This window comes from Populus nigra, chromosome 17 (assembly GCF_951802175.1).
Source record: "Populus nigra chromosome 17, ddPopNigr1.1, whole genome shotgun sequence".
NCBI classification, from domain to species: domain Eukaryota; kingdom Viridiplantae; phylum Streptophyta; class Magnoliopsida; order Malpighiales; family Salicaceae; genus Populus; species Populus nigra.
The window spans coordinates 13,248,967-13,275,041 of record NC_084868.1 but is presented as its reverse complement, the minus strand read 5'-3'; the positions used below and the strand labels follow the sequence as shown (position 1 = coordinate 13,275,041).

General features: G+C 31.8%; 4 protein-coding genes and 1 pseudogene across 4 annotated transcripts; 4 read left to right on the top strand and 1 right to left on the bottom strand.

Annotated features, from left to right (window-relative positions):
• The first annotated feature begins 2,556 nt into the window (after positions 1-2,556).
• LOC133676719 (anthocyanidin 3-O-glucosyltransferase 2-like) lies at positions 2,557-4,186 on the top strand. The gene has a single exon (XM_062098444.1). It carries the CDS (start codon positions 2,689-2,691, stop codon positions 4,132-4,134), a length of 1,446 nt encoding a protein of 481 aa, XP_061954428.1. The 5' UTR covers positions 2,557-2,688; the 3' UTR covers positions 4,135-4,186.
• Positions 4,187-6,386: 2,200 nt separating this feature from the next.
• On the top strand, positions 6,387-8,053 carry LOC133677170 (anthocyanidin 3-O-glucosyltransferase 2-like; annotated as a pseudogene).
• Positions 8,054-12,014: 3,961 nt separating this feature from the next.
• On the top strand, positions 12,015-13,616 carry LOC133676960 (anthocyanidin 3-O-glucosyltransferase 2-like). Its single transcript, XM_062098783.1, has one exon. The coding sequence runs from the start codon at positions 12,119-12,121 to the stop codon at positions 13,562-13,564; it is 1,446 nt and encodes a 481-aa protein (XP_061954767.1). The 5' UTR covers positions 12,015-12,118; the 3' UTR covers positions 13,565-13,616.
• Positions 13,617-18,474: 4,858 nt separating this feature from the next.
• LOC133676442 (anthocyanidin 3-O-glucosyltransferase 6-like) lies at positions 18,475-20,049 on the top strand. The gene has a single exon (XM_062098084.1). The coding sequence runs from the start codon at positions 18,505-18,507 to the stop codon at positions 19,939-19,941; it is 1,437 nt and encodes a 478-aa protein (XP_061954068.1). The 5' UTR covers positions 18,475-18,504; the 3' UTR covers positions 19,942-20,049.
• Positions 20,050-21,789: 1,740 nt separating this feature from the next.
• LOC133677665 (choline-phosphate cytidylyltransferase 1-like) lies at positions 21,790-25,074 on the bottom strand. Its single transcript, XM_062099781.1, has 8 exons — positions 24,802-25,074; positions 24,125-24,238; positions 23,855-23,950; positions 23,512-23,554; positions 23,272-23,427; positions 23,059-23,139; positions 22,372-22,470; positions 21,790-22,203 (listed from the first exon to the last, which is right to left on the bottom strand). Exons 1-8 carry the CDS (start codon positions 24,987-24,989, stop codon positions 21,985-21,987), a joined length of 996 nt encoding a protein of 331 aa, XP_061955765.1. The 5' UTR covers positions 24,990-25,074; the 3' UTR covers positions 21,790-21,984.
• Between the last annotated feature and the right edge of the window lie 1,001 nt (positions 25,075-26,075).

Sequence of the window (26,075 nt, the reverse complement as noted above, 5' to 3'; positions counted from 1 at the left end):
AAGCCTACTATTAAAGACTCAAACTTTTGAGAAAAGAAAAACTCCATAAGAAAAGGAGACATATATTTCTTAGGTAAGTATACATGCATTTCAATCATGATGCATTGCTTCCATCATTAGACAGATCAGTGTCTCACCATCACCTCCTTTTGAGTACGCTATTAGGCCCTCATAATTCAACCACTACACTTTACAGCCCTACCTTTTTTTCCTTTTGAGTATGCCTTCGAGCCCTCCACCACTTAGGTTTTGCACTTTGCAGCTCTATCTCTTTCAATTTGAGCATGCTTTCGAGCTCTCCACCATATTAGGTTTTGCGCTTTACAAATCTATATTTTTCCCTTCGAGTGCGTCTTCGAGCCCTCAACCATCTTGAGTCGTGCGTTTTTTAACAAAGGCTCTTTTTAAGTGCACCTACGAGCCTTCGACCACCTTTAATAGTGCGTTTTCAAACCTCTTTCAATTCTTTTAAAATATACTTTTAAAATGTAAAAATAACATGGCGTTATCTCTTTATTAATTTTTTTATCATCTAGTGGTTTCAAGGGTTTTGTACTCTATAAAATGACTTTTGTAATATTTAGGAATGTGGTTAAAATATTGTTCGGTAAAAATTTAAAATTAATTTTTAATATTTTTTAATGGGTTTAATGTATTACTATTAAAAATAAATTTAAATTTTCTTAAAAAAATATTATTTTAATATATTTAAAAAAAATACTAAAATACCAATCACGAACACAAGTGTCCAAAAACCACAATCAATGAAAGCAGCCAGCCCACTAAGGACAAATCGGGAGGTTGCCATTTGCCCCCTAAATTTAAGAACTCTGGCCCCTCCAAGTTAATAATCTCGCATATTTGGTACCTTTCTTTTAGAAAATTTGAATTTTATCCTTGGAAAATGAAGATTTTAATAGAAGACATTTTCTCTTAATAAATTTGACCATCATCTAAATATAGAAGCATAACTCTTCTCAAAAGATGATCAATTTGGTCCTCTTTCCTCACCATATAATTTTATTTGATCTTTGTTTGGAAACTGAATTCCCCAAGGAATGACTTGAGGAAGTAGCTATCAGAGCGACTCTGCTTGTCTCCATTTCTATTGGATCGTTCGAGCTGTATTATACCCTATACAGGACTTCCTTTATACGCATAACCAAAAGGGCATCAATTGTATTTTTGTACAGAAAAGTATATAAACCAATTAATGAAAAACACGTACCCCTAAATCGAAATACTTCATAGTTGTTTTCTCCATACAATTTTCTCCTTTTCGTTTTATTTTCAAGTATGTTTAAAAACAAATTTTATATATTTCTTTGTCTTGAAGAAGATACTGTCCTTGCAAATTAAAAAAAAAAAACTCATCCTGCATTTACAAATCAAGAAAATATTATCTCTGAATAACTAGTTTTTATTGAAGATCATGTATTATTTTAATTTACAAAATCAGGATGTATCTCCATTAGAAAGGAGAAAACCATTCCTTCCTAAGTTATTTTATATTAAAATAAATATTTTATTTATTTTTAAAATATTATTTTTGATATCAACACATCAAAACATTCTAAAAAAAATAAAAAAATAATTTAAAACAAAACAAAATTCAAAATTTTAAAAATCATAATTTCTGCAATGCCTTTTATTTGTCAGGTAAAGTGAAACTTTCTACGCAAAAGAACTTTTAGTAAATAAAGAAAGTGGAGATGGGCCGGGCTTTCCTCGTACGAACTTGGAGCACATCGCATGTGGATACGATCAGGAGAATGTTGGATCGGTTAAGCCCATATTTCGTCTTAGGCCGAACCAATGCTTATTTGATTATTAGAAATTTGAAATTACATTATATATGTAAATCGGACTAATCGTATTATTACTTTGCATTATTTCTAAAAATATCATCTTTCTTTCAAGAACTGTCCCTTTTCCCTAAGGGCATTTATTTATTTATTTTTATTAAAATATAGGTGTTATTTGGTTCTAGATTAATTTTTTTTCAAAAAAATTATTAGAGTTGATGTGTCTAGGTGTGACCTAGTTAATAGGGTTATTAACTAAGTTGTTTTGAGTGTATATAATATAACTTGAACTTAGCCCAGATCAAATTTAAAATCCTTGCTTTTTAAATTAATTTATCAAGTTAAATTAAGTTTAATCATTATGACATTTGGTTTTTTTCTTGATTTAAAGTTCAAGATTAGTGTTTATTTTTTTAAAAAAATACACCTAACTGATACAAGATGATGTGTTTTTAAAGTTATTCATAACCTAAATTTAATCTCTATTAACATAAATCCTAAAACATCAATATATATATATATATATATATATATATATATATATAGAAAATTCAGCCCAAAATATGTAGTGAAAAACGTTGTCTTCTACTTTGAATTTCATAAAAGAGATCTAAATTTAAATTTCTGACGGGGACGGCATCCCATTTTTTTGGGTCTTCTTGACGAATTGTAAAAGCAGTCCACAATCACAGCAAAGCCATGACCTCACTCTTATTCTTGTCCTGCACGTATATATTTTTGAACATTGTATTGCCAATCTCAAGTCCACTTAATTACAGCCACAAACAGTGCCTTTAAAAAGGATATGAAAATCAGTCTTTTACATGCAATCCCACCTTGAAATCAAGAAAAAAGAAAAGAAAAAAAAGAGCTCAGTAGCAGAATGAAGAAAGCTGAGCTGGTCTTCATACCAACACCAGGTATAAGCCACCTCGTATCCACAGTGGAGGTAGCAAAGCTTCTTGTAGACCGTGATGAGAGGCTTTCAATCACCTTCCTCATTATGAAACTACGTTCTGACCCCAAGATTGATAGGTTTATAAATTCAGTGAGTACATCCTGTAATCGTATCCGGTTCATTGACTTGCCTAAAGATGAGCCTGATCCAAACCAACCCAGGAAGTTTCTCTTTTCTTTGATTGAAGCCCAGAAATCCCATGTCACAGAAGAAGTCTGTAAGCTTGTGAGTCAGTCGGAGTCAAGCCCTGACTCGCCTCCTCTTGCTGGGTTTGTTCTTGATATGTTTTGTACATCTATGATAGATGTGGCCAATGAATTTGGTGTTCCATCATATATTTTCCTTACGTCAGGTGCAGCTTTTCTTGGCCTTCAATTTTATGTTCAGGCTCTTCACGATGAGCAGAAAGTTGACCCTACTGAGTACAAGGGCTCGGATGTTGAGTTGGTCATGCCGTGTTTGGCAAATCCTCTTCCAGCTAAGGTCTTGCCTTCTGTTATGCTTAACAAAGAGTGGCTGCCAAATATGCTCAGTCAAGCTAGAAGGTTTAGAGAAACTAAGGGTATTATAATAAACACATTTGAAGAGCTGGAATCTCATGCGATCAACTCCTTTTCTAAAGGTAATACCCCTCCGGTATATCCAGTGGGTCCCATTTTAAACCTTAATAGAGATGGTGATCGTGATGAGGAGTCTGATAAACGCAAAGACATCAAGCAATGGCTTGATGATCAGCCCGTGTCCTCAGTAGTGTATCTATGCTTCGGCAGCATGGGGAGTTTCGATGTGGATCAGGTGAAGGAAATCGCATGTGGGCTAGAGCAGAGCGGCCACCGATTCTTGTGGTCTCTACGTCAGCCACCACCGAAAGGCAAGATAGAACCTCCAAGCGATTACACTAATCCTCGGGAGGTCTTACCTGAAGGATTTTTGGATCGGACGGCTAACATTGGAAAAATAATTGGTTGGGCCCCACAGACAGATATTTTGGCCCATCCATCCGTACGAGGTTTTGTCTCCCACTGTGGATGGAACTCTATATTGGAAAGCATATGGTTTGGCGTTCCAATTGCCGCGTGGCCATTATATGCAGAGCAACAACTGAATGCCTTTCAAATAATTGTTGAGCTCGGATTGGGAGTGGAGATTAAAATGGATTATAGAAGAGAGTTTATCTCGGATGGTAATGAAAATGTCGTTAGTGCCGGGGAGATCGAGAGAGGAGTAAGGTGTTTAATGGAGCTTTGCGATGAGAAGAGGGAGAAGTTGAAGGAGATGAGTGGAAAGGGCAGGAAGGCTTTGGAGAACGGTGGATCCTCGTTCACTTGGTTAGGGCGTTTCATTCAAGATTCGGTGGACGACCTACCATGATTAAATTGTATTCTCTTAATTCGTATTATTTAATACAATGTCTTTTTGTTTACTTGTTATCTTTCTTCAATGAATACGAGATGGCTTGCTCGTTCGGTGCCATGATTTTATGCTGTCATAATTTTATAAAATAAATATATTTGATAGTATTATAATTATAAACCAGTATTAAATAATTAATAAAAATTAGTTGAATATTAAAAAGTAAAATCGGTAATGATAATTAAAAAAAATAAAAAAATAAGAAAAAATAAGAAAAAAGAAAAGTAATTTAAAAAAATAAAAAATAAACAAAAAAAGAGAAAGTTGAAAAATAATAATAAAAATAAAAATATAAAAAATAAAAATAAAAAAATACATTATGAATTAATGTTATAATCCACTTTGTGTGGGTGAATAATAAATCACCCACACGCTTTGGTTCGAGTGGCTTGGTCCCCTGACAAGGACATCTCTTTCTCTGCTTTAGTCCACAAGTCCGTCATGACATCTCTTTGATTAGACGATTATCAGGTGATCCAGAAACCCACATAGAATAGGCTTGGTGTCTTGCCACAAAGACTAAGAATTATATATAAAAAATTCATAAAAATGATATTTCTGCAATCAAAACTACATTTAAAGTTAATTTTGTTTTAATTATTTTGTTGATAAGATTTAATTTCCACATGATCATTAGCTCATACTTTCTAGCAAGTGAGATTAAATTTTATTTAATGTAAAAAAATATTTAAGCATTGTTAATATTATTTTTAATAAAAAAATAAAATTAACTTGATGTTACCTGTTCAACTTGGAGGATACAAAGACAATCTAAAATATGATTTGACTAAAAACAATCAATATGACAATATATTGACTTGATCCAAGTCAAACTACATTAACCTACTAATTTTGCAACTGTGGTTATAAGACCATAATAATAAAACATAATTTTCAATTAACTCAATTTTAAATGATGAAATTAAAAAAATCAATTAAAAAAATATAAAAATAACATGATTCAACCCGGGTTAACTTGTCAAACTAGTGACTCGGTCATGAGACCACAATAATCTCATAGAAAACAAATTAAAACAAGTTATAAAAATCAATTTTAATCAATCCAATGTTGAAGGATGAAATCTAAAAAGAAAATACTCAAATAAAAAGGATACAAAAAATAACTTGAATCAATCTAGGTTAACACACTATACCTATGACATGGATCATGAGATCACGAAACCTCATATGAACAAAAACAAAAACCACTTGGTCATAAGGTTTGGATAATCTTATAGAAAAAAAATGAAGCACAATTTTCATTCACCTCAATGTTTAAAAAAAATTAAAAATAATCAAGTTAAAAAGGAAAATAAAAAAAACAACTCTAGTTAATTTGAGTTAATTTATCAAGCTCGTGACTTAAGTTCTGAGATAATAATAACCTTATAGAAACTAAACCAAAACAAATTATAAAAGCATAATTTCTCATGAATAAAATATTTTAGGATGAAATTGAATAAAAAAAATTAATAAAAAAATTGAAATAAAAATAATAAAGTCAACCGGATTAACATGTTAAACCCGTGACTCGAGTTATGAAGATAGAATGACCTCAATCGAAATAAATCATAAAATCTAATCTTTAATAAATTGAATGATAAAATTAAATTAAAAAAATAAAATAAAATCACCATTAAAATAATAATTACTTTGTGAGGTGATGCAATGTGAAAACAACTTTTTTTTAATGTTTTGTTAATGTTAATTAACATGGAAATAAATCTCGCAACATCAAAATAAATAAATAAGTATGGTTCGAAAATTTAGCCCATAACATACAGTGAAGAAACATTGTTCTTTTCTGCATTAAATTCCACAACTAGAAAATATTCTAAAATAAATGCATGTTTAGGAGTATATTATTGTTGAGGTTATTTTTTAAAGTTTTTTATTTAAAAATATATTAAAATAATATTTTTATTTTTTAAATTTCTTTTAACATCACTATATAAAAATAATTTAAAAATAAAATAAAAATAAAACTAAGAACAAATAATTCTTCAAAAAATATAGCAATGTCAATCACTACTTCGATCTCTACCGCTGTTGAACTTTTTAATAGCTGTCCACCTTGACAGCAAGGTCATGACCTTACTCTCCTATCACTGCTTAATAAAATATTTTAAATCTCTCAAATCCACTTAATTATATAGCCACAAAAATTGCACATAAAAAGGATATGAAAGTCAGACTCTTGCATTCAATCCCAAGTTGAATTATCTACTCGTTGTTAACCCAAACAAAAAAAAAAAAGCTCACTGGCAGAATGAAGAAAGCTGAGCTAGTTTTCATACCGACACCAGTTATAAGCCACCTTGTATCCACAGCGGAGGTAGCGAAGCTTCTTGCAGACCGCGATGAGAGGCTTTCAATCACCTTCCTCATTATGAAACTGCGCTCTTACTCCAAGATTGATAGCTTCATAGATTCAATGAGGACAGCCAGCAATCGTATCAGGTTCATTGACTTGCCTCGAGATGAGCCTGATCCAAACCAACCCAACAACGCTTTCTTTTCCTTGATTGAAGCCCAGAAGCCCCACGTCAAAGAAGAACTCTCTAAGCTAGTGAGTCAGTCCGAGTCAAGCCCTGACTGGCCTACACTTGCTGGGTTTGTTCTTGATATGTTTTGTACATCTCTGATAGATGTGGCCAATGAATTTGGTGTTCCATCATATATTTTCCTTACGTCAGGTGCAGCTTTCTTGGCCTTTAATTTTATGTTCAGGCTCTTCACGATGACCGGAAAGTTGACCCTACTGAGTACAAGGGCTCGGATGTTGAGTTGGTCATGCCGTGTTTGGCAAATCCTCTTCCAGCTAAGGTCTTGCCTTCTTTTATGCTTAACAAAGAGTAGCTGCCAAATATGCTCAGTCAAGCTAGAAGGTTCGGGGAAAGTAAGGGTATTATAATAAACACATTTGAAGAGCTGGAATCTCATGCGATCAACTCCTTTTCTAAAGGTAATACCCCTCCGGTATATCCAGTGGGTCCCATTTTAAACCTTAATAGCGATGGTGATTGTGATGAGGAGTCTGATAAACGCAAAGACATCAAGCAATGGCTTGATGATCAGCCCCTGTCCTCAGTAGTGTATCTATGCTTCGGCAGCATGGGGAGTTTCGGTGTGGATCAGGTGAAGGAAATCGCATGTGGGCTAGAGCGGAGCGGCCATCGATTCTTGTGGTCTCCACGTAAACCACCACCGAAAGGTAAGATGGAACCTCCGAGCGATTACACTAATCCTCGGGAGGTCTTACCTGAAGGATTTTTTGATCGGACGGCTAACAGTGGAAAAGTAATTGGATGGGCCCCACAGACAGATATTTTGGCCCATCCATCTGTAGGAGGGTTTGTATCGCACTGTGGATGGAACTCTATATTGGAAAGCATATGGTTTGGCGTTCCAATTGCCGCGTGGCCATTATATGCAGAGCAACAACTTAATGCTTTTCAAATAATTGTGGAGTTAGGGTTGGGAGTGGAGATTAAAATGGATTATAGAAAGGACTTGTACTCGGATGGTAATGAAAATGTCATTAGTGCCGGGGAGATCGAGAGAGGAGTGAGGTGTTTAATGGAGCTTTGCGATGAGAAGAGGGAGAGGTTGAAGGAGATGAGTGGAAAGGGCAAGAAGGGTTTGGAGAACGGTGGATCCTCGTTCACTTGGTTAGATCGTTTCATTCAAGATACGGTGGATCAACTGCCATGATTAAATTTTACTCTCTTCGTCTTGTTTAAGACAAAGTCTTTCAGTTGATATGTTGTCTTTTTATAATATATATGTATTTCTTTTTTATTATCAGTTCTCGTGATTGATTTGAAAACATCAGTTGATTCTATAATAATTATTTTTATTAAAACAGTATTTTTTCTTTTATTGATTTGACGAGAGTCGAACAGATTTGATTGATTTAATATTTTAAGTGATTTAACTAAAAACTTTAAATGTCGAATTTCTAAAGGCCAATCTGATAAACTTCTATCAGACTACCAAACATATGTGTGTGTATGAAATTATTGTAATTAAAAAAAACAGTTGAAGAAGTATTGTCATAGATTTCGGCAAACCTAGAAAACATTGAGAGAGAGAGAGAGAGAGAGTTGCATCACAACGGTATGAATGAAATTTTTTATATATATATATATATTAAGGCATGGAAAGCAATGCCCCTTTCACTTATTAATATATTATTATTATTATTATATTATATTATAGAATTGTGAATTTTTTTTGTTGTTTTTTTTAATGAAAATTTTTTTGTTTGATTTAGTTTGTTAATATTAAATTTTTTTTATTTAGTTATCAAATTTTCATAATACAGATCCCGGATTTAATGGGTTAATCTGATTTGACGAGTTAACCCGGATTTTTTTTCTTTTTAATTAATTTTTTTCGTTTAATTTAGTTTGTTAATGTTAAATTTTTTTTTCTATTTAATTATCAGATTTTCATGACACGTATCTTGGGCTTGACATGTTAACTTGGTTTGATGGGTTAACCCAGTTAATTCTGGGTAAACCCGTCAATTTTTTTTTTCTATTTAGTTATCAAGCTTTCATTACGCGAATATCAGGTTTTACGGGTTAACCTGGTTTGAAGGGTTAATCCAATTAATTCAGATATTTTTTTCCTTTTCTTCATTAGTTTTTTTTTCTTCCTGTTGGTTTTTTTTATTTGTTTTTTTCTTTTTAATTAACCTATTTAATTATCATAATTTTATGACACGACTTTATAGCCAGACCCACATCCAATATTCTTGGGTCTGGTATTGCAGTCAGACTCACTTAAACTTGGATCATGCAAGTTTAATATTATTATTAATATTATAAATATTACTATTAGGTCAGGAATACTCTAAAAAACGTGGGGAAAGCACTGTAGCTTCCCACGCCTTTCACTTATTAATATATTATTATTATTATTATTATTATTATTATTATTATTATTATTATAGAACTGTCGTTTTCTTTTTTTATTATTTTTTTAATGAAATTTTTTTTGTTTGATTTAGTTTGTTAATATTAAAATTTTTTATTTAGTTATCAAATTTTCATGATACGGATCCCGGATTTGATGGGTCAACCTGATTTGACGAGTTAACCCGGATTTTTTTTCTTTTTAATTAATTTTTTTCATTTAGTTTAGTTTGTTAATGTTAAATTTTTTTCTATTTAATTATCAGACTTTCATGACACGTATCCTGGGCTTGACGGGTTAACTTGATTTGATGGGTTAACCCAGTTAATTATGGGTAAACCCGTCAAATTTTTTTTTCTATTTAGTTATCAAACTTTCATGACGTGAATCTCATGTTTTACGGGCTAACCTGGTTTGAAGGGTTAATCCAATTAATTTAGATATTTTTTTCTTTTTCTTCCTATTGGTTTTTTTTATTTTTTATTTTTAATTAATCTATTTAATTATCATACTTTTATGACACGACCTTATAACCAAACCCACATCAATATTCTTGGATCCGGTGTTGCAGACAGGCTCACTTAAACTTGAGTCATGCAAGTTTAATGTTATTATTAATATTATAAATATTACTCTTAGGTCAGGCGTTGCAGTCAAACTTAAGACTCTTGGGTATAGTTTTGTAGAAAAACTCAGAACTTTTAAATTTTAGTTTTTTTTGATATTTTTTATGCAAAAAAAATAATCTACAACATCGCGTGGATTATGTAACTAGTATAAACAAATTGAAATTAGTGTTTTACTATGCACGCTCACATTTGATTTGTACATTGAAATTATCACTTTAGCTTTGTCAGGAAAAACTCAATGCAATTCATTTTAAAGATATAAAAGTCTTTTTCAATATTAGAGACGAAAGGCCTCTCTTTTTTCATAGTAAAATTACATAATTATTCTTAAAAATAAAAAAAAAATATTAAACTTAATATAGTAATGTTTTAGTTTTTTATTTTATTTTTTTCAACATAGTAAAATGATTTTGGTATTTTTGAAAACAAAAATTACTAAACTTCTTTCCGGATTTTTGTTTTAATTTCATTAATTTTTTTTAATGATAATCAAGTTGATTTAGGAGTAATTTTATATTTTAATAAATATATAATATTATTAAAAAAATAATGATTTAACTGGGATTAAAAAATAATTTTTACCAAAAAAAAAATTAAACCATCCAGTCAAACACGCACCCAGAACAAAATAAAGCAAGTAGATGAAAGAGACGAGCAAAACAAGTCGAAAAGCTTTGAATAATGAAGGATCTTCATATTCGTCATTCAATCGTACGTCTAATTGCAGACATGATGGATAATACACATTCAATAAATTTTCTTTAACTTTATTAATTCCTTACTTAGCCTTGATTTAAAAAATGAACCCTGTAAGAAAGGGATCATCACACCATGCCTTAAATAAAATTAGATTAAGACTTAATCCACTTTTTTGCCACAGATTTCCTCTTCTATATCTCAAAGAATCGCTCTTCTCTTTCTCGCCGTGCATGCAACCATGATAAAGGCACTTTCTCCTGCAACCCTTGACCTGCAAAAACCTGCAAAAAAAACCCCATCAATTTAAACATTTGATTATTATTTTTTTTGGGATGAGAGAATCGCACAAACTTAACAAAAAAAAACGTCATCTTCCGAAAACAAATCCCAAACGCAAACATCATTGCTGCTATGTGGAGAGGGGAAAAAAAGTGAAAGAAAATCAAGCAATGCTCTCTCTCGGCAACAGAGAGGAGAGAATAAGATAAAACAAACAAGCTGTGGACAGGGGGGGGAGAGACAAAGTAATTGTAGTTGTAAGAAACCCACCATTTCCTAATGAGATATCCATCTACGAAACACACCCGTCAGGAAGAAAAAAATTGTAATTGGCAAAACATCAAGCCCACATAGAATAAGCCTGGTGCCTTGCAACAAAGACTAAGAATTTTTTTTTATATATATATTAGCAATGAAAACTACAATTAAAGTTGATTCTGTTTTAATTTTTTTTGTTAACAAAATTTAATTTCTCCAATATTATTGACAGACACTACACAACGGTCAGGTTAAATTTTGTTTAATGTAAAAAAATATTTAAGCATTGGTAATGCTTCTTCTAGCAAAAAACAATTGACTCAATGTATCAATGATTTAAACCAAAACATAAATCTAGATAATATAAAATATAGTTGTTAGACTCGGTTTAGTAAAATATTAAAAAAAAATTTGAATCACTTAGTTATCAGATTAATTTGTATGTTACTAGCTTCCATGTCAATTATTTTTATTAAAATATCAGTATTATTTGGTTCTAAGCTTTTTTTTTAAAAAAAAAATTCTTAGTGTTGATGTTTCTAGGTGAGTTATTAACTAAGTTTTCGAAAAAAAATTAAAATCACTACTTTTTCAAATTAATTTATCAAATCATATGAAGTCAAATCAAGTTTAATCATTATAATATTATGATATTTGATTTTTTTCTTCATTTAAATTTCAAGATTAGTGTTTATTTTTTAAAAACAATACACCGAACTGATATAAAGATAGATGATGTGTTTTTAAAGTTATTCAAAACCTAAATTTAATCTTTATTAACATCAATCTATATATATATATATAAAGCATAGAAAACTCTGCCCATAATATGTAGTAAAAAACGCTGTCGTCTTCTACTTTGAATTTCATAAAAGAGAACTCAATTTAAATTTCTGACAGGGACGGCATCCAATTTTTTTGGGTCTTCTTGACGAATTGTAAAAGCAGTCCACAATCACAGCAAAGCCATGACCTCACTCTTATTCTTGTCCTGCACGTATATATTTTTTAACATTATATTGCCAATCTCAAGTCCACTTAATTACAGCCACAAACAGTGCCTTTAAAAAAGATATGAAAATCAGTCTTTTACATGCAATCCCACCTTGAAATCCTCTAGCAAATAAATTAAAAAAAAGGAGCTCAGTAGCAGAATGAAGAAAGCTGAGCTGGTCTTCATACCAACACCAGTTATAAGCCACCTTGTATCCACAGTGGAGGTAGCGAAGCTTCTTGTAGACCGTGATGAGAGGCTTTCAATCACCTTCCTCATCATGAAACTACGTTCTGACCCCAAGATTGATAGGTTTATAAATTCAGTGAGTACAGCCTGTAATCGTATCCGGTTCATTGACTTGCCTAAAGATGAGCCTGATCCAAACCAACCCAGGAAGTTTCTCTTTTCTTTGATTGAAGCCCAGAAATCCCATGTCACAGAAGAAGTCTGTAAGCTTGTGAGTCAGTCGGAGTCAAGCCCTGACTCGCCTCCTCTTGCTGGGTTTGTTCTTGATATGTTTTGTACATCTATGATAGATGTGGCCAATGAATTTGGTGTTCCATCATATATTTTCCTTACGTCAGGTGCAGCTTTTCTTGGCCTTCAATTTTATGTTCAGGCTCTTCACGATGACCGGAAAGTTGACCCTACTGAGTACAAGGGCTCGGATGTTGAGTTGGTCATGCCGTGTTTGGCAAATCCTCTTCCAGCTAAGGTCTTGCCTTCTGTTATGCTTAACAAAGAGTCGCTGCCAAATATCATCAGTCGAGCTAGAAGGTTGAGAGAAACTAAGGGTATTATAATAAACACATTTGAAGAGCTGGAATCTCATGCGATCAACTCCTTTTCTAATGGTAATACCCCTCCGGTATATCCAGTGGGTCCCATTTTAAACCTTAATAGACATGGTGATCGTGATGAAGAGTCTGATAACCGCAAAGACATCAAGCAATGGCTTGATGATCAGCCCGTGTCCTCAGTAGTCTATCTATGCTTCGGCAGCATGGGGAGTTTCGATGTGGATCAGGTGAAGGAAATCGCATGGGGGCTAGAGCAGAGCGGCCACCGATTCTTGTGGTCTCTACGTCAGCCACCACCGAAAGGCAAGATAGAACCTCCAAGCGATTACACTAATCCTCGGGAGGTCTTACCTGAAGGATTTTTGGATCGGACGGCTAACATTGGAAAAATAATTGGTTGGGCCCCACAGACAGATATTTTGGCCCATCCATCCGTACGAGGTTTTGTCTCCCACTGTGGATGGAACTCTATATTGGAAAGCATATGGTTTGGCGTTCCAATTGCCGCGTGGCCATTATATGCAGAGCAACAACTGAATGCCTTTCAAATAATTGTCGAGCTCGGATTGGGAGTGGAGATTAAAATGGATTATAGAAAGGACTTGTACTCGGATGGTAATGAAAATGTCATTAGTGCCGGGGAGATCGAGAGAGGAGTAAGGTGTTTAATGGAGCTTTGCGATGAGAAGAGGGAGAAGTTGAAGGAGATGAGTGGAAAGGGCAGGAAGGCTTTGGAGAACGGTGGATCCTCGTTCACTTGGTTAGGTCGTTTCATTGAAGATTCGGTGGACCACCTACCATGATTAAATTGTATTCTCTTAATTCGTATTATTTAATACAATGTCTTTTTGTTTACATGTTATCTTTCTTTAATATATATGAGATGCTCACACGCTGCAATAATTTTATAAAATAAATATATTTAGTAATGTTATAATTATAATTAGATAATTAATAAAAATTAAAGGTATAATAGAGCTAATATTTCATGATAAAAAAAATTATGTTGGTAATAAAAAACTTAGAGACCGAACAAAATGATTTGTAGCAATCCATAGTTTTTTATGAGGAAATATACAGTATTTTTACCATATGATTTAACTTTTTTGTTAATAAAAAACAAAAAAAATTACAAATCTAAATTATCTACCAACTTAATATTAAAAAAAAACCAACAAAAATAATTTTGAAATGAAAAAAACCCATGAGAAAAAATGTTATAGTAATTGACAATGTTTTGTGAGGAAAACTACACTGCTTTCTCCAATAAAATCGACAAAGATAATTTTAGAAAAAATTATAAATAAAATCATTTAGACAAATACTGTAACAATTAACAGTGTTTTGTGAGAAAAGTTACAACGCTTTCCCATATAATTTAGCTTTATTGTAATTATAATTCTCAATCACTGTAGCAGCCAACAATGTTTTAAAAAAATTACAAAACTAAATTCTCAATCAGCTCAATATTAAAAAAATAAAATCAACAAAAATAATTTTGAAAAATAAAAAAATAAAATAGAAAAACTATGTGGGAAAACACAGTAGTAATCCATGGTATTTTAAAGGGAAAAAATTACAAACTAAATTTTTTAACTAGCTGAATATTAAAAAGTAAAATCGACAATAATAATTAAAAACATAAAAAATAAATAAAAAATAGAAAAAAAGAAAAGTAATTTTGGAAAAAAAATAAACAAAAAAAGAAGAAGGAAAGTTGGATAAAAAATAAAAAAACATAAAAGTAAAAATAAAATAAAAAATACACTATAAAATACTGTTGTAATATACCCGTGGATGAACAATAAATCACCCACGCCCTTTGGTGCATTACTTAATGTTATCTTTATGCATGGGTGTAGGAGAGTTTGCCACGTCTTAGGCCTAGGAAAGCATGAAGTGCCCGGTCATGCTTGAGGTGTGATGGCAAAAAATTCCTTAGGCTCAATATACTTGGAAAACACGTGTTGGGTCTAGATAATTTCTTTTAACATTATTATATAAAAATAATTGACCGACAAGATTGTTAATGAGATAATTGGCCGCGTGGCCATTATATGCAGAGCAACAACTTAATGCTTTTCAAATAATTGTGGAGTTAGGGTTGGGAGTGGGGATTAAAATGGATTATAGAAAAGAACTGAACGCGGATGGTAATGAAAATGTCATTAGTTCCGGGGAGATCGAGAGAGGAGTAAGGTGTTCAATGGAGCTTTGCGATGAGAAGAGGGAGAGGTTGAAGGAGACGAGTGGAAAGGGCAGGAAGGGTTTGGAGAACGGTGGATCCTCGTTCACTTGGTTAGGTCGTTTCATTCAAGAGACGGTGGATCAACTGCCATGATTAAATTGTACTCTCTTTGTATTATTTAATGCAATGTCTTTTAGTTGCTATGTTGTCTTTTTTGTTATAATTATAGCTGTCTGATCTTCCTGGGAATTTATATGAAAAACCCAAGAGGCTATCAAGTGAATCTCTGGATCCACTATTTTTATAGAAAGACTAATGTTTTATCATTTTCTAAACCATCACCAAAGGTACTTGCTTATCTCGATCCTAAAAGATAATTTCGGGGACACGTTTTTTCATTAAGATCATTACAAAATCACAATTGAGGTGTAAACAAATCCAAAATATGTGCTGAAGCATTGAAAATTCAGACCATAACACATATACATTATTACTGAATGATTTATTGATAGGAAAAGCACGCTGAACCATTTTATTCTATCAGTATTTTTCTCAGGAAACTTGTTGTGTAACTGATAAAAAATAATGTATGCAATTCTGTTCGTGTTTATTTAAAAATATTTTTTAAAAAATTATTTAACAAAATTAGAAAATAATTCAAATTTATTTTAAAATTCTATAAATAAATCAACTAAAAATTATTCTCATATAAAAAAATCCTACAATAACATTCATACAATTATTAAGATAAAAAAAATTAAAAATATAATGAAAAAAACACACAAAAAAATCTTACCTTAATATAGTTACGAGTGAAGCTGAGAAGAGAAAAAAAAACAAATTCATAAAGTTTGTTAATTAAGAAAACCGATAAAAGAAAAGAGAAGAAGATATACCTGAGGGTGGAGGAGAAGAGCAGAGAGAAAAAAGGGATATTGATGTTTTTAACATAAACAGGAGAAGAAGAAGAAGAGGCTCGTCTGTTGTGAAATGATGGATTCTAATATTTTTATTGAGATATTTTATCGACGGTTTAACCTACAAATAATTAAATATTAATATTTTGAATCATTTTATCGGTGATTCAGTCTGTAATATTTATTTTTAATTTTTAATTTAATCAAAATATTTTAGAAACCATCAAATATCACCGACGACTTTTCAATTCGTTAGTGATTTTGTCTGTAAAGAATAGTAATTAACAGTGCAATTGAGAAGTGAATAGTTCCAGAATTCTCTGGAAATTACCAACGGAATTTTCTGTCGGTAAATAACATGATGAACAATGTCATGAAGAAGTGAATAGTTTACTAACGAGTTTACGAATGGATTTTACCGATGATATTAATACAGTCGGTAATTCTGTTGGTATAAATGACACGTCACCGTACTTTTTGGTTTTATTTTAAATTTTTTTCACTGTAATTCTCTTAGTATATATCGAAGGAATATTTTTATTGATAAAATTTACTGTAATTTATTGACAAAAATATTCTATCAATATTTATATTTATATTTATTAATTTTCTAGTAATATATTACGAGGAAACAATGTTTTTTCCCTTCAAATTCTTTAACCAGACAACATTTTAAAAGAGATCTATCTAAATTTCTAACGGATAAATGGGACAATTAGCGTAGAGATAGCAGATTTAGGACAGATATTATATTAATTTGGAATTATTGTAAATTAAAAAAAAAAGAACTAAAATGTCCCTGTCGATTACAGCTCTTTGATAGTGAAAGGTACTCTTTGTTTTCATGTTTTAAAAATATTTTAAAAAAAAAATAATTTTTTTATTTTATTTTACTTTAAATTAATATTTTTTTGATGTTTTTATATCATTTTGGTGTGTCAATATCAAAAATAATTTAAAAAAATAAAAAAAATATTATTTTGAAGTTTTCTGAGTGAAAAACACTTTTTTAAAAAAACCGCAACCATACTTCTAAACACGCCCAGTACATGTAATGAAACCTGATAACATGAAAATAAAATAATAAAAAAAATGGAAAATTCAACCCATAATATACAATGGAGAAACTTTAAAGATGTTTGTTTACGCAATAGTTTTAGTTTTTAAAACCAACCGTATAAACATCATGTTTAGTAAAAGAAAAACACTTAATTGTTTGTGTGGGACCCATGTTTTGGAGTTGAAACCGCCGATTCCACAAAGTAACTGAGAGGCTGTTTGTCTACGCGGCTGCGGCTGCGTTTTATTTAAAACGCAGTCCACAACCGTTTGGTAAATGATTGACCGTTCTTTACTGTGCATGGAGTCCACATGTTTTTTGCGTTTAAAACGCTGGAAAGAAAAAGCAACGAAAACCTGCTTTGCATGCACTGTAGAAACCTGTGGACAGTGCAATTCACTGTTGTTCACGAGTGAATTGCACTGTTCACGTGAACAGTGCAATTCACTTGCACTGTTTGCGGTTTTTTTTTAAGTGTGTTAATTGTATTAATTTTTTTTAAAAAAACTAGTTTAGAAAATTAAATTCATTCGCGATGTGAACAATATTTTTTTCTTGAAAAAATAGTATAAAGTGAATTAAATTTACGCGCACAGTAATATCAATTTTATATCTGATAATATTTTATCTAATTTTATTACACGCTCAAAAAGTTATGAAAACTGTAGTTCTTATCGGATGAATTTTGAACGTAATGGAATTATAAATAGTTTAATGGAATAATAAAAAATATTTTATATAAAGTATTATTTTTTTCATGATGTAATAAGAGTAATTAATTTTACAATATTTAAATTTAAAACCATCAATATTAATATATTTTTTTAAAAATTATTTTATAACCTCAATTTTAAAAACATTCTTAACCAAACACATTAAACTATTTTTTCTTAAACCTCAATTTCAAACACAATTTTAACCAAATATCTATTTTTTCAAACCAACTTTAACTAAAACTATTTTTTATAAAATAACAACTAAAATAGCTACCACAATATAGCAAACACACTCTAAGAGCTGCTTCTTCTTGCGTCTTCTAGGTGAACAATTCACCTGCTTCTTCTCGCGTCTCCCAAGTAAATAATTCCAAACAACTATAAATTCCATAACCTCAAAAATACCTTTTATAAAAAAACTTTTTTTAAATCACGAACACCGAAACAATATCAAAATCAACCAAACTTTATTTTCTTTCTGCTTTAAATTCCATAACCAGACAAAGTCCTAAAAGCCTAGATAGTTTTTCCACGCCGACAGGAAAGCCATGACCTCACTCTTTACTGTTTTTAAAAGTATATTTACAATTATTTTTTAAAATATTTTTTTATATTAAATATATCAAAATAATATTTTTATTTTTAAAAAATTATTTTTATTATTAATAAATCAAAACAATTCAAAACATGAATTCACCGTATTTTTGACAAAGAATAGTCAAGTCCGCTTCATTATAGCCCCTTGGAGTGCGCACATAAAAAGGATACGAAGATCAGTCTTTTGCATTCCTCCTTGAACTCTCTAGCTACTCGTTGTAAGCCAAGGAAAAAACAAAAAAACAGAGAGACCTCAGTTGCAGAAATGAAGAAAGCTGAGCTAGTCTTCATACCAGCACCTGGTATAAGCCACCTTATGTCCACAGTAGAGGTAGCAAAGCTGCTTCTAGACCGTGATGAGAGGCTTTCAATCACCTTCCTCATCATAAGCCTAAGTTATGACTCAAAGACTGCTTGCTATATTGATTCATTGAGTGCAACCTGCAATCGTATCCGGTTCATTAAGTTGCCTGAAGATGAGCCTGAACCCAACACGTTTCTCTTTTCTTTGATTGGAACCCAGAAACGCCATGTCAAAGAAGAAGTCTCTAAGCTTGTGATTCAGTCCAAGTTAAGCCCTGACTCGCCTACACTTGCTGGGTTTGTTCTTGATTTTTTTTGTACATCAATGATAGACGTGGCCATTGAATTTGGTGTTCCCTCCTATATTTTCTTGACGACAGGTGCAGCTTATCTTGGCCTGCAGTTTTATATTCAGGCTCTTCATGATGAGCAGAGAGTTGACGCTACTCAGTTCAAGGACTCCAATGCTGAGTTGGTCACGCCTTGTTTGGCGTACCCGCTTCCTGCTAAGGCCCTGCCTTCTGCTGTACTCAACAAAGAGTGGCTGCCTGCTTTCCTTGATCAAGCAAGAAGGTTTAGGGAAACTAAGGGTATTATAGTAAACACATTTGAAGAGCTGGAATCTCATGCGATCAACTCGTTTTCTAATGGTAATACCCCTCCCGTGTATCCAGTGGGTCCCATTTTGAACCTTAATAGAGATGGCGATCATGATGTGGAGTCTGATAAACGCAAAGATATCAAGCAATGGCTTGATGATCAGCCCCTCTCCTCAGTAGTGTATCTATGCTTCGGGAGCATGGGGAGTTTCGGAGTGGATCAGGTGAAGGAAATTGCATGTGGGCTAGAGCAGAGTGGGCATCGATTCTTGTGGTCTCTACGTAAACCACAACCGAAGGGTAAGATGGAAATTCCGAGCGATTACACTAATCCTCAAGATGTCTTGCCCGAAGGGTTTTTGGATAGGACGGCTAAGATTGGAAAAATAATTGGATGGAGCCCCCAGATCGATATTTTATCCCATCCATCTGTAGGAGGGTTCGTGTCACACTGTGGATGGAACTCTATATTGGAAAGCATATGGTTTGGCGTTCCAATTGCCGCGTGGCCATTACAGGCAGAGCAACAACTTAATGCTTTTCAAATAATTGTGGAGTTCGGGTTCGGAGTGGAGATTAAAATGGATTATAGAAGAGAATTTTTCTATGATGATAATGAAAATATTATTAGTGCTGGGGAAATAGAGAGAGGAATAAGGTGTTTGATGGAGCTTGGCAAGGAGAAGGTGGAGAGGTTGAAGGAAATGAGTGCAAAGAGTAGGAAGGCTTTGATGGAAGGTGGATCTTCATACACTTGGCTAGGGCAATTGATTCATGAAATGGTGGACAACATTCCATGAACAAAATGTAATTTCTCTTTGCATCATCTAGGAATCGACAATTCCTTTACCATGTTTGTTTCTGTATTGTAATTTCTCTCTGTTGAACTATATTTTGTCTTTCTTTAATTAATGTCTTTGTCCGGGCCGGAATATAAATTAATAACAATAAAAAAAAACAATAACAGATCTTGACTATTACATCTAAGATTTTTGAAAAAAAGAAAAAGCTGAAAAAGTGTTGCCGTCGGCAAACTTAGAATATATATATAGTAGACTCTTTGGTCACTGTGGGGACATGGTTGGTAGTTCTTGTTTTTAAGTATTTTATATCAAAAGGATTTTATTAGGCTAATAAGATTGTGATTTTTGGTTATATAAATAAAGCAGGGAACATCAAGCATATATACTTAAAAATATTTTAAAAACTTAAATGTAGTTTAGTGTTGATATTAACAATGAAACTTCTTTTTTTTTAAAAAAAAAAATTCAAATCTATTACCAACAATCTAGGTTATTTTAGGATTGATCAAGTCAAGTGGATCATGTCAAAACAACTCTTATATGATTTAATTTTAAATTTGGGTTAAATAAAAAGTTGTGTTGAGATAATTTTTTTATATAAAATTCATATTTGTTTTCTTAATTTTCTTATCATAATTTTTTTGCTAGACAGCCGGTTTATTTTTGAACTGACCAAATCAACCGGGTCATATCAGGAAAACTCTAATATAGTTTAATTTTAAACTCAAGTTAGACAAGAAGTTGGGTTGTGAGGTTTTTTTTTTGTCAATTTCATCTTTTTTTTCTTAATTTAATCCTTGTATTTTTTTTTTGTTACTGGTTGACCGAGATGTCTTTGGATTTGTCAAGTCAATTGGATCATACTGAACCAATTCCTAGATGATTTAATTTTAAATTTAGGTTAAATAAAAAGTTGAATCGAGAGATTTTAAGACTAACTCATTAAGTCAAATTTAATAATATTATTAAACAGTTTTTTTGTAACCTGAATATTTTTTATTAAGTAAAACCGTAAAGAATCATGAAACTGAAACTAGTATGATCTTATTGTGATATGAAAAAAAAAAAAAAAAGATGAAAGAGCCAGGAAAACAAGTAAAAAAGCTTTGATGGATGAAGGATGATCTTATTTACCATTCAATCGTCTAATGGAAGACGTCACGATAGATAATAGCATTCAAGCAATTGTGTCTATCATAAACGAATGAATAAATAATATTTCATCATTAAGTTTGCAATTCAATCAACGTTTTATGCTTTTCACTTTCAAGAGATTTCATTTCAAAGTTTTTTTAAAGTAATATTGAAATGTATTCATTGTATAAAGAAAAAAGAAACAATATATATAAATTAATCGAAGTTCATTTTGTTTTAATAATATTGAAATGTATCCAATCTATAAAGAAAGGAGAAAAAAAAAGATTTTATTCATCAAATGCATCTCAACCACATTTTATGTTTGAATCATGATATTTTTAAAATTTTGATTACCTTGATAGAAGGACAAATTTCTAAATTCAGTTTTAATTAATAAAAAAATTAACATTAATACCATGTTGAAAAAAGAAATAAAATGGTATAGAAATTATATAAATGTTGGTTTAAGATTTTTTTATGGGTATAGATCTATCATTATTTATATTAAAAAACAATACAAATAACTATGCTTGTTGATTGGTTTCCAAACATGCACTAGAATTTGCTAGTCCAAATCAACAGCTACCCTCGTGTACACAACAAGATCAAGGCAGGCCCATTTTGATTAGGGCAGCCTCATACAACGGCATTTTCACGTATACCAGTGTTATAGCCTGTAAGGCTACAAGTTTATGATCTACATGAAAGTTTCGACTGAAACAAAGCTCCCTTGATACAAAAGGCATAGAATTACAATAACATGTAAGTTTGGACGCAAATTCAAGCGAAAAAAGTTACTGGCCACAACCATTATACAGAACTTTACAGAAGCACCCAAAACAAGAAATCATCCAGGCACATTTCTGATCGAACCTATTACCTGTAAAGCATGGAAAAGGCAATCTAATTCTTAATTTTTGCATCTTTGTTATATGTCTCAGCATAGTATTCTTCATCGTCAAAATATTCTTCTTCATCGTCATAATCATCGTCGTCGTCGTCGTCATCGTCATCATAATATTCTTCCTCTTCATCTTCACTGTTCTCCTTGCCATTTTCCAGCAGCCTGCTTGATTGCTGCCCTCTCAATCGCTCTTGAATTCGATCCCTAATGGCAGTGCCCTGAATGATATACAAATTGATGGTAAAACGACTGTTGAAATGTGATTTTCATATATGTATATAGTATAACTGGAAAACCCCCATATCCACACAATGGTGAGTGATCATTGTGTGAGAGTGTTGCGGGTCGAAACACCCTTTTTTTTAAACTTACACAATAGAACTTACCATTTTATGGCAACCTTCTTCAAACATCTCAAGAAATCCAGCAACCCAGCGATCAGCATTTTCCACCCATTCATTACGGTGCATTGTGACAATTTGAATCTATAAATGTAAGAGTATAAAAAATGTAATAACCATAGGAATTCGACAGGCAACAAAAACAAAGCAAACATGTGAGTTATGAAACATTGACTGGTCCACATCCAGTCATCAGAATGGCATGAAAAGAAACTCACAAAAGAAACATCGCACTAGCAAATGTATGACAACACTAAATCTCCATGATTTTGGTGCTAGCCTATTAGTGGGTGAAGAAAAGACATACATCTGAAATTTTTGAAGTTGACGTTGTTACTCAGTTCTGAATACATCGAATAACACAAACTACAGTAGATAGTGACAGTAATATTACTATAATCAGCTATTTGGCGGGTATATTTCAAGGTTACAACTACAGAATCAAGTTAAGATAAATTATATGCTTCACATAATCAACAGAAAATATTAAAGTTTGAACAAGAAAAAAGTAAATATAACTAGAAGTAATGATGTGTTTCCAGAAGAAGTGAAGAGCTTTATTGCATCCTAATGTTAACCATAAAAGTTAGACGATACTCTACTTGTAAGCAAACCAAGGGAAAAAAGATGTTGGTGAAACACTCCAATGCTTAGGCATAAGATAAAAGATACCTTTTCTCCAACTTTTTCTTGTTGTTCCTTCACTTTCTCTTGTAGTTTTTTCAATCTCATGTTCACCCTCAGTCGCTTTTCCTATTTGACATTAAACGCAACCAGAAGAAGATAAGTTCCCTTGTTGGGAAGGAATGCATAATGAAGCTTACACAAAAACAAACTTCTGTGCAGCATCATCAAATCAAAACCAAATACAATGTAAGAACATGCCTTTACGTAGCTAACACCAAGCTCTTTTCTTGAATATCCTCGATCCAAGTTACGCAGCACATACTGGTTGTAGTCTTTAACAATCCTCATTATAATGTCCGATGTAGAAATGCCATCAGTTCTTTTCGTTTCCTTGAATCTCCCAACTTTTTTTACCTGATATAAAAGCTTGCTTAATATAACAATACACTACCAAAAGGATAAATGAAAACATAAGCAATGACTGTTGCTCAAACTTACAAATTCATAGACATCCTTTCCAGCTCCACTGGCATCGGCATACCTATAAATGAAGTGCAAGGCCAAATTGAAGAGATTACTAATATTTTTTGTAACTTCACTCAATCAAATGAACATCGCTTGAAAGATGACATGAGATGAAATATTATAGAATCAAAATAGATAGAAATAAATCTTTAGCACCTTACCTTTGTATAACTATAAACTATTACTCAGTAATTGGATGAACAAATTAGATCTAAACTTATGGTATGAGAAGTACAGTTTCATCACTGTACTAAAACTACTTAATATCAACACGTAATTGGACAATAAGATGTGCATTTTAGATAGGATTTCTTACGGTAGAGAATCATGAGCAACATAGTCAATATTGTGCTTGTCAAGAAATTCTTGATCGATAACCCAAGGAGCATCAGGAATGACTTCGTCTACCCACCTGAAAAATAAAACGAGGCCTTTTGCTATCAAAGACACCTAAATTGCCAATTCCAAGTAATCATGTCTCTTGATGAAACAAATACCGTTTAAAAGGTATGTTTTACGAAAGAAAACTTCATTGCTGGAAAATAAAAGTTGTTCAAAAGTTCGATAATCAACAAAAAAATCATACTTGCAATGGCGAAGAGATTCATAACGTTCATCCTCTGTCATAACGGTTTTGCCCTTGTACTTGTGTGTGGTATCATCATTGCAACATCCTACGAGCAAGTACGTGTTTGGAAACCTAAATTCACAAAGTGATCATATAAACAACTAAGAAAGAATGAGTTTTAGAGCAAAAGTATCAACTAAAAGTGAGCTAATTACAAGAAAAACAGAGCAAGACAGCTTAAATTCATATGTATACGAATACACAGAAATTCAAAAAACAAACCATGTACTGTAAATTTCAACAATCTAACAGCACAAGTTTACATCAAAAAGCAAAAAAAAAATAAAAACGTTAAAACAATCTAAATCAATAATAAAAATGCTTCAAGTGTGAAATCCATTTTAAAAAAGCAATAAAATTGTAAAAACAAAATCCAATAATAATAAAAAAAGCTTCAGACTTTCACATGATTTACAGCACAACAACACAAAACCAGTAAAAGCAAAACAAACCCAGAAAAGCAAATCCCATAAAATTTCCAAAAACTCGAAAAATTCAGTATCCAATCAAACTCCCACAAAAATCACACAAAAAAAAACAAGAAAAACCCAGAAAGCAAACAGATCAAAACACAAAAGAAACCTAAAAAGCCAAAGACTTTAGCACAATAACACAAACAAAAACCGAAAACATACGATTTTTTGGCTTGTTCAAGGGAGCGAGCGTGGCCAAAATGGAAGAGATCATAGATCCCATCAGCATAAACACGAACAGGACGATCAGACGGTGGTGGTAGTGTTGAAGGATCAGAATTCGAATGACAAGAGACTTTGCAGCCATTTCCATTCATCATCTTCTTCTCTTGCTGTTCTGTCTCTGCCATTCGAATTGGAATGGAATTTTAACACTGTCTCTGTTTCTATTTATTTTTGGAGCTTCAATAATCCTGTTTTTGCGTGTTTAGATGAAAACACGGTTCTTATCCTTCCTTTATTTTTAATTTTAATAGGCCGAAAGGAAAATAAAAAATGATAGTACTCCTTAATTTTAATTTACTTAATTTACATATTAGTAATAATTAAATATTAAGATATAATTATTAAACATAATCTGATTTAGATCATTAATTTGGATTAATTAAAAATATTAAAATATATTGTTTTCATTTTAAAAAAAAATTAATGAGTTTTTTATCTAATTGAATGAGCTAAGAGTAACCGAGCTAATCGAATAAATTTCAAATTAATATTTTCAGATGTGATATAGAAAACATATTAATCAAATCTTAAGTTAATTAATCGAGTTGAATTCTTCATATAAAAAATATTAATTAGATTTTTAACTCTCTTGATTGATGAAAATGAAAAGTGAAAAGTTAAGTCGATTGATAAAGATAGCTGTTTTTGTGGAGACACATGATGCAAGCAGATTTTAAAATTAGTTGTCATTAATGTTATATGATATTAGTCGGTTGGGATTTTCAAAATTAAAAAATATTAATTTAATATTTTTTTTAAAATTAAATACATCCAAATACAGTTATAGACATAAAAATAAATGATGTCATAAAACTTTATACAAGTTATTCATGTAAGATTGGTAAATAGATATATTCTCTATATTTTTTTAATCTTAAAAAAGGTTGTAATAAAAATAATTTTGTATGAATAAATTATTCATAAAGTAGCTGATTTTCTCAAAATCGATCAAGAATGAACTTCTTCTCAACATTTAAAAGCAAATTTATTAATTAGATTCAAATCTAATTCATAATTTTATATGAAAATGTATACTTTTTATATATATATATATATATATATATATAGATGGATAGTCTAATTCATAATTTGCACTTGAGGGTCTATCTTAGTGGTCAATAGGTGAGGCTTGCCTTGCCCAACGTCCCGAGTTCGATCCTCTATGTATACGCCTATCACCCTCGTGGTGCCTTATCCCCGGACACCTCGGG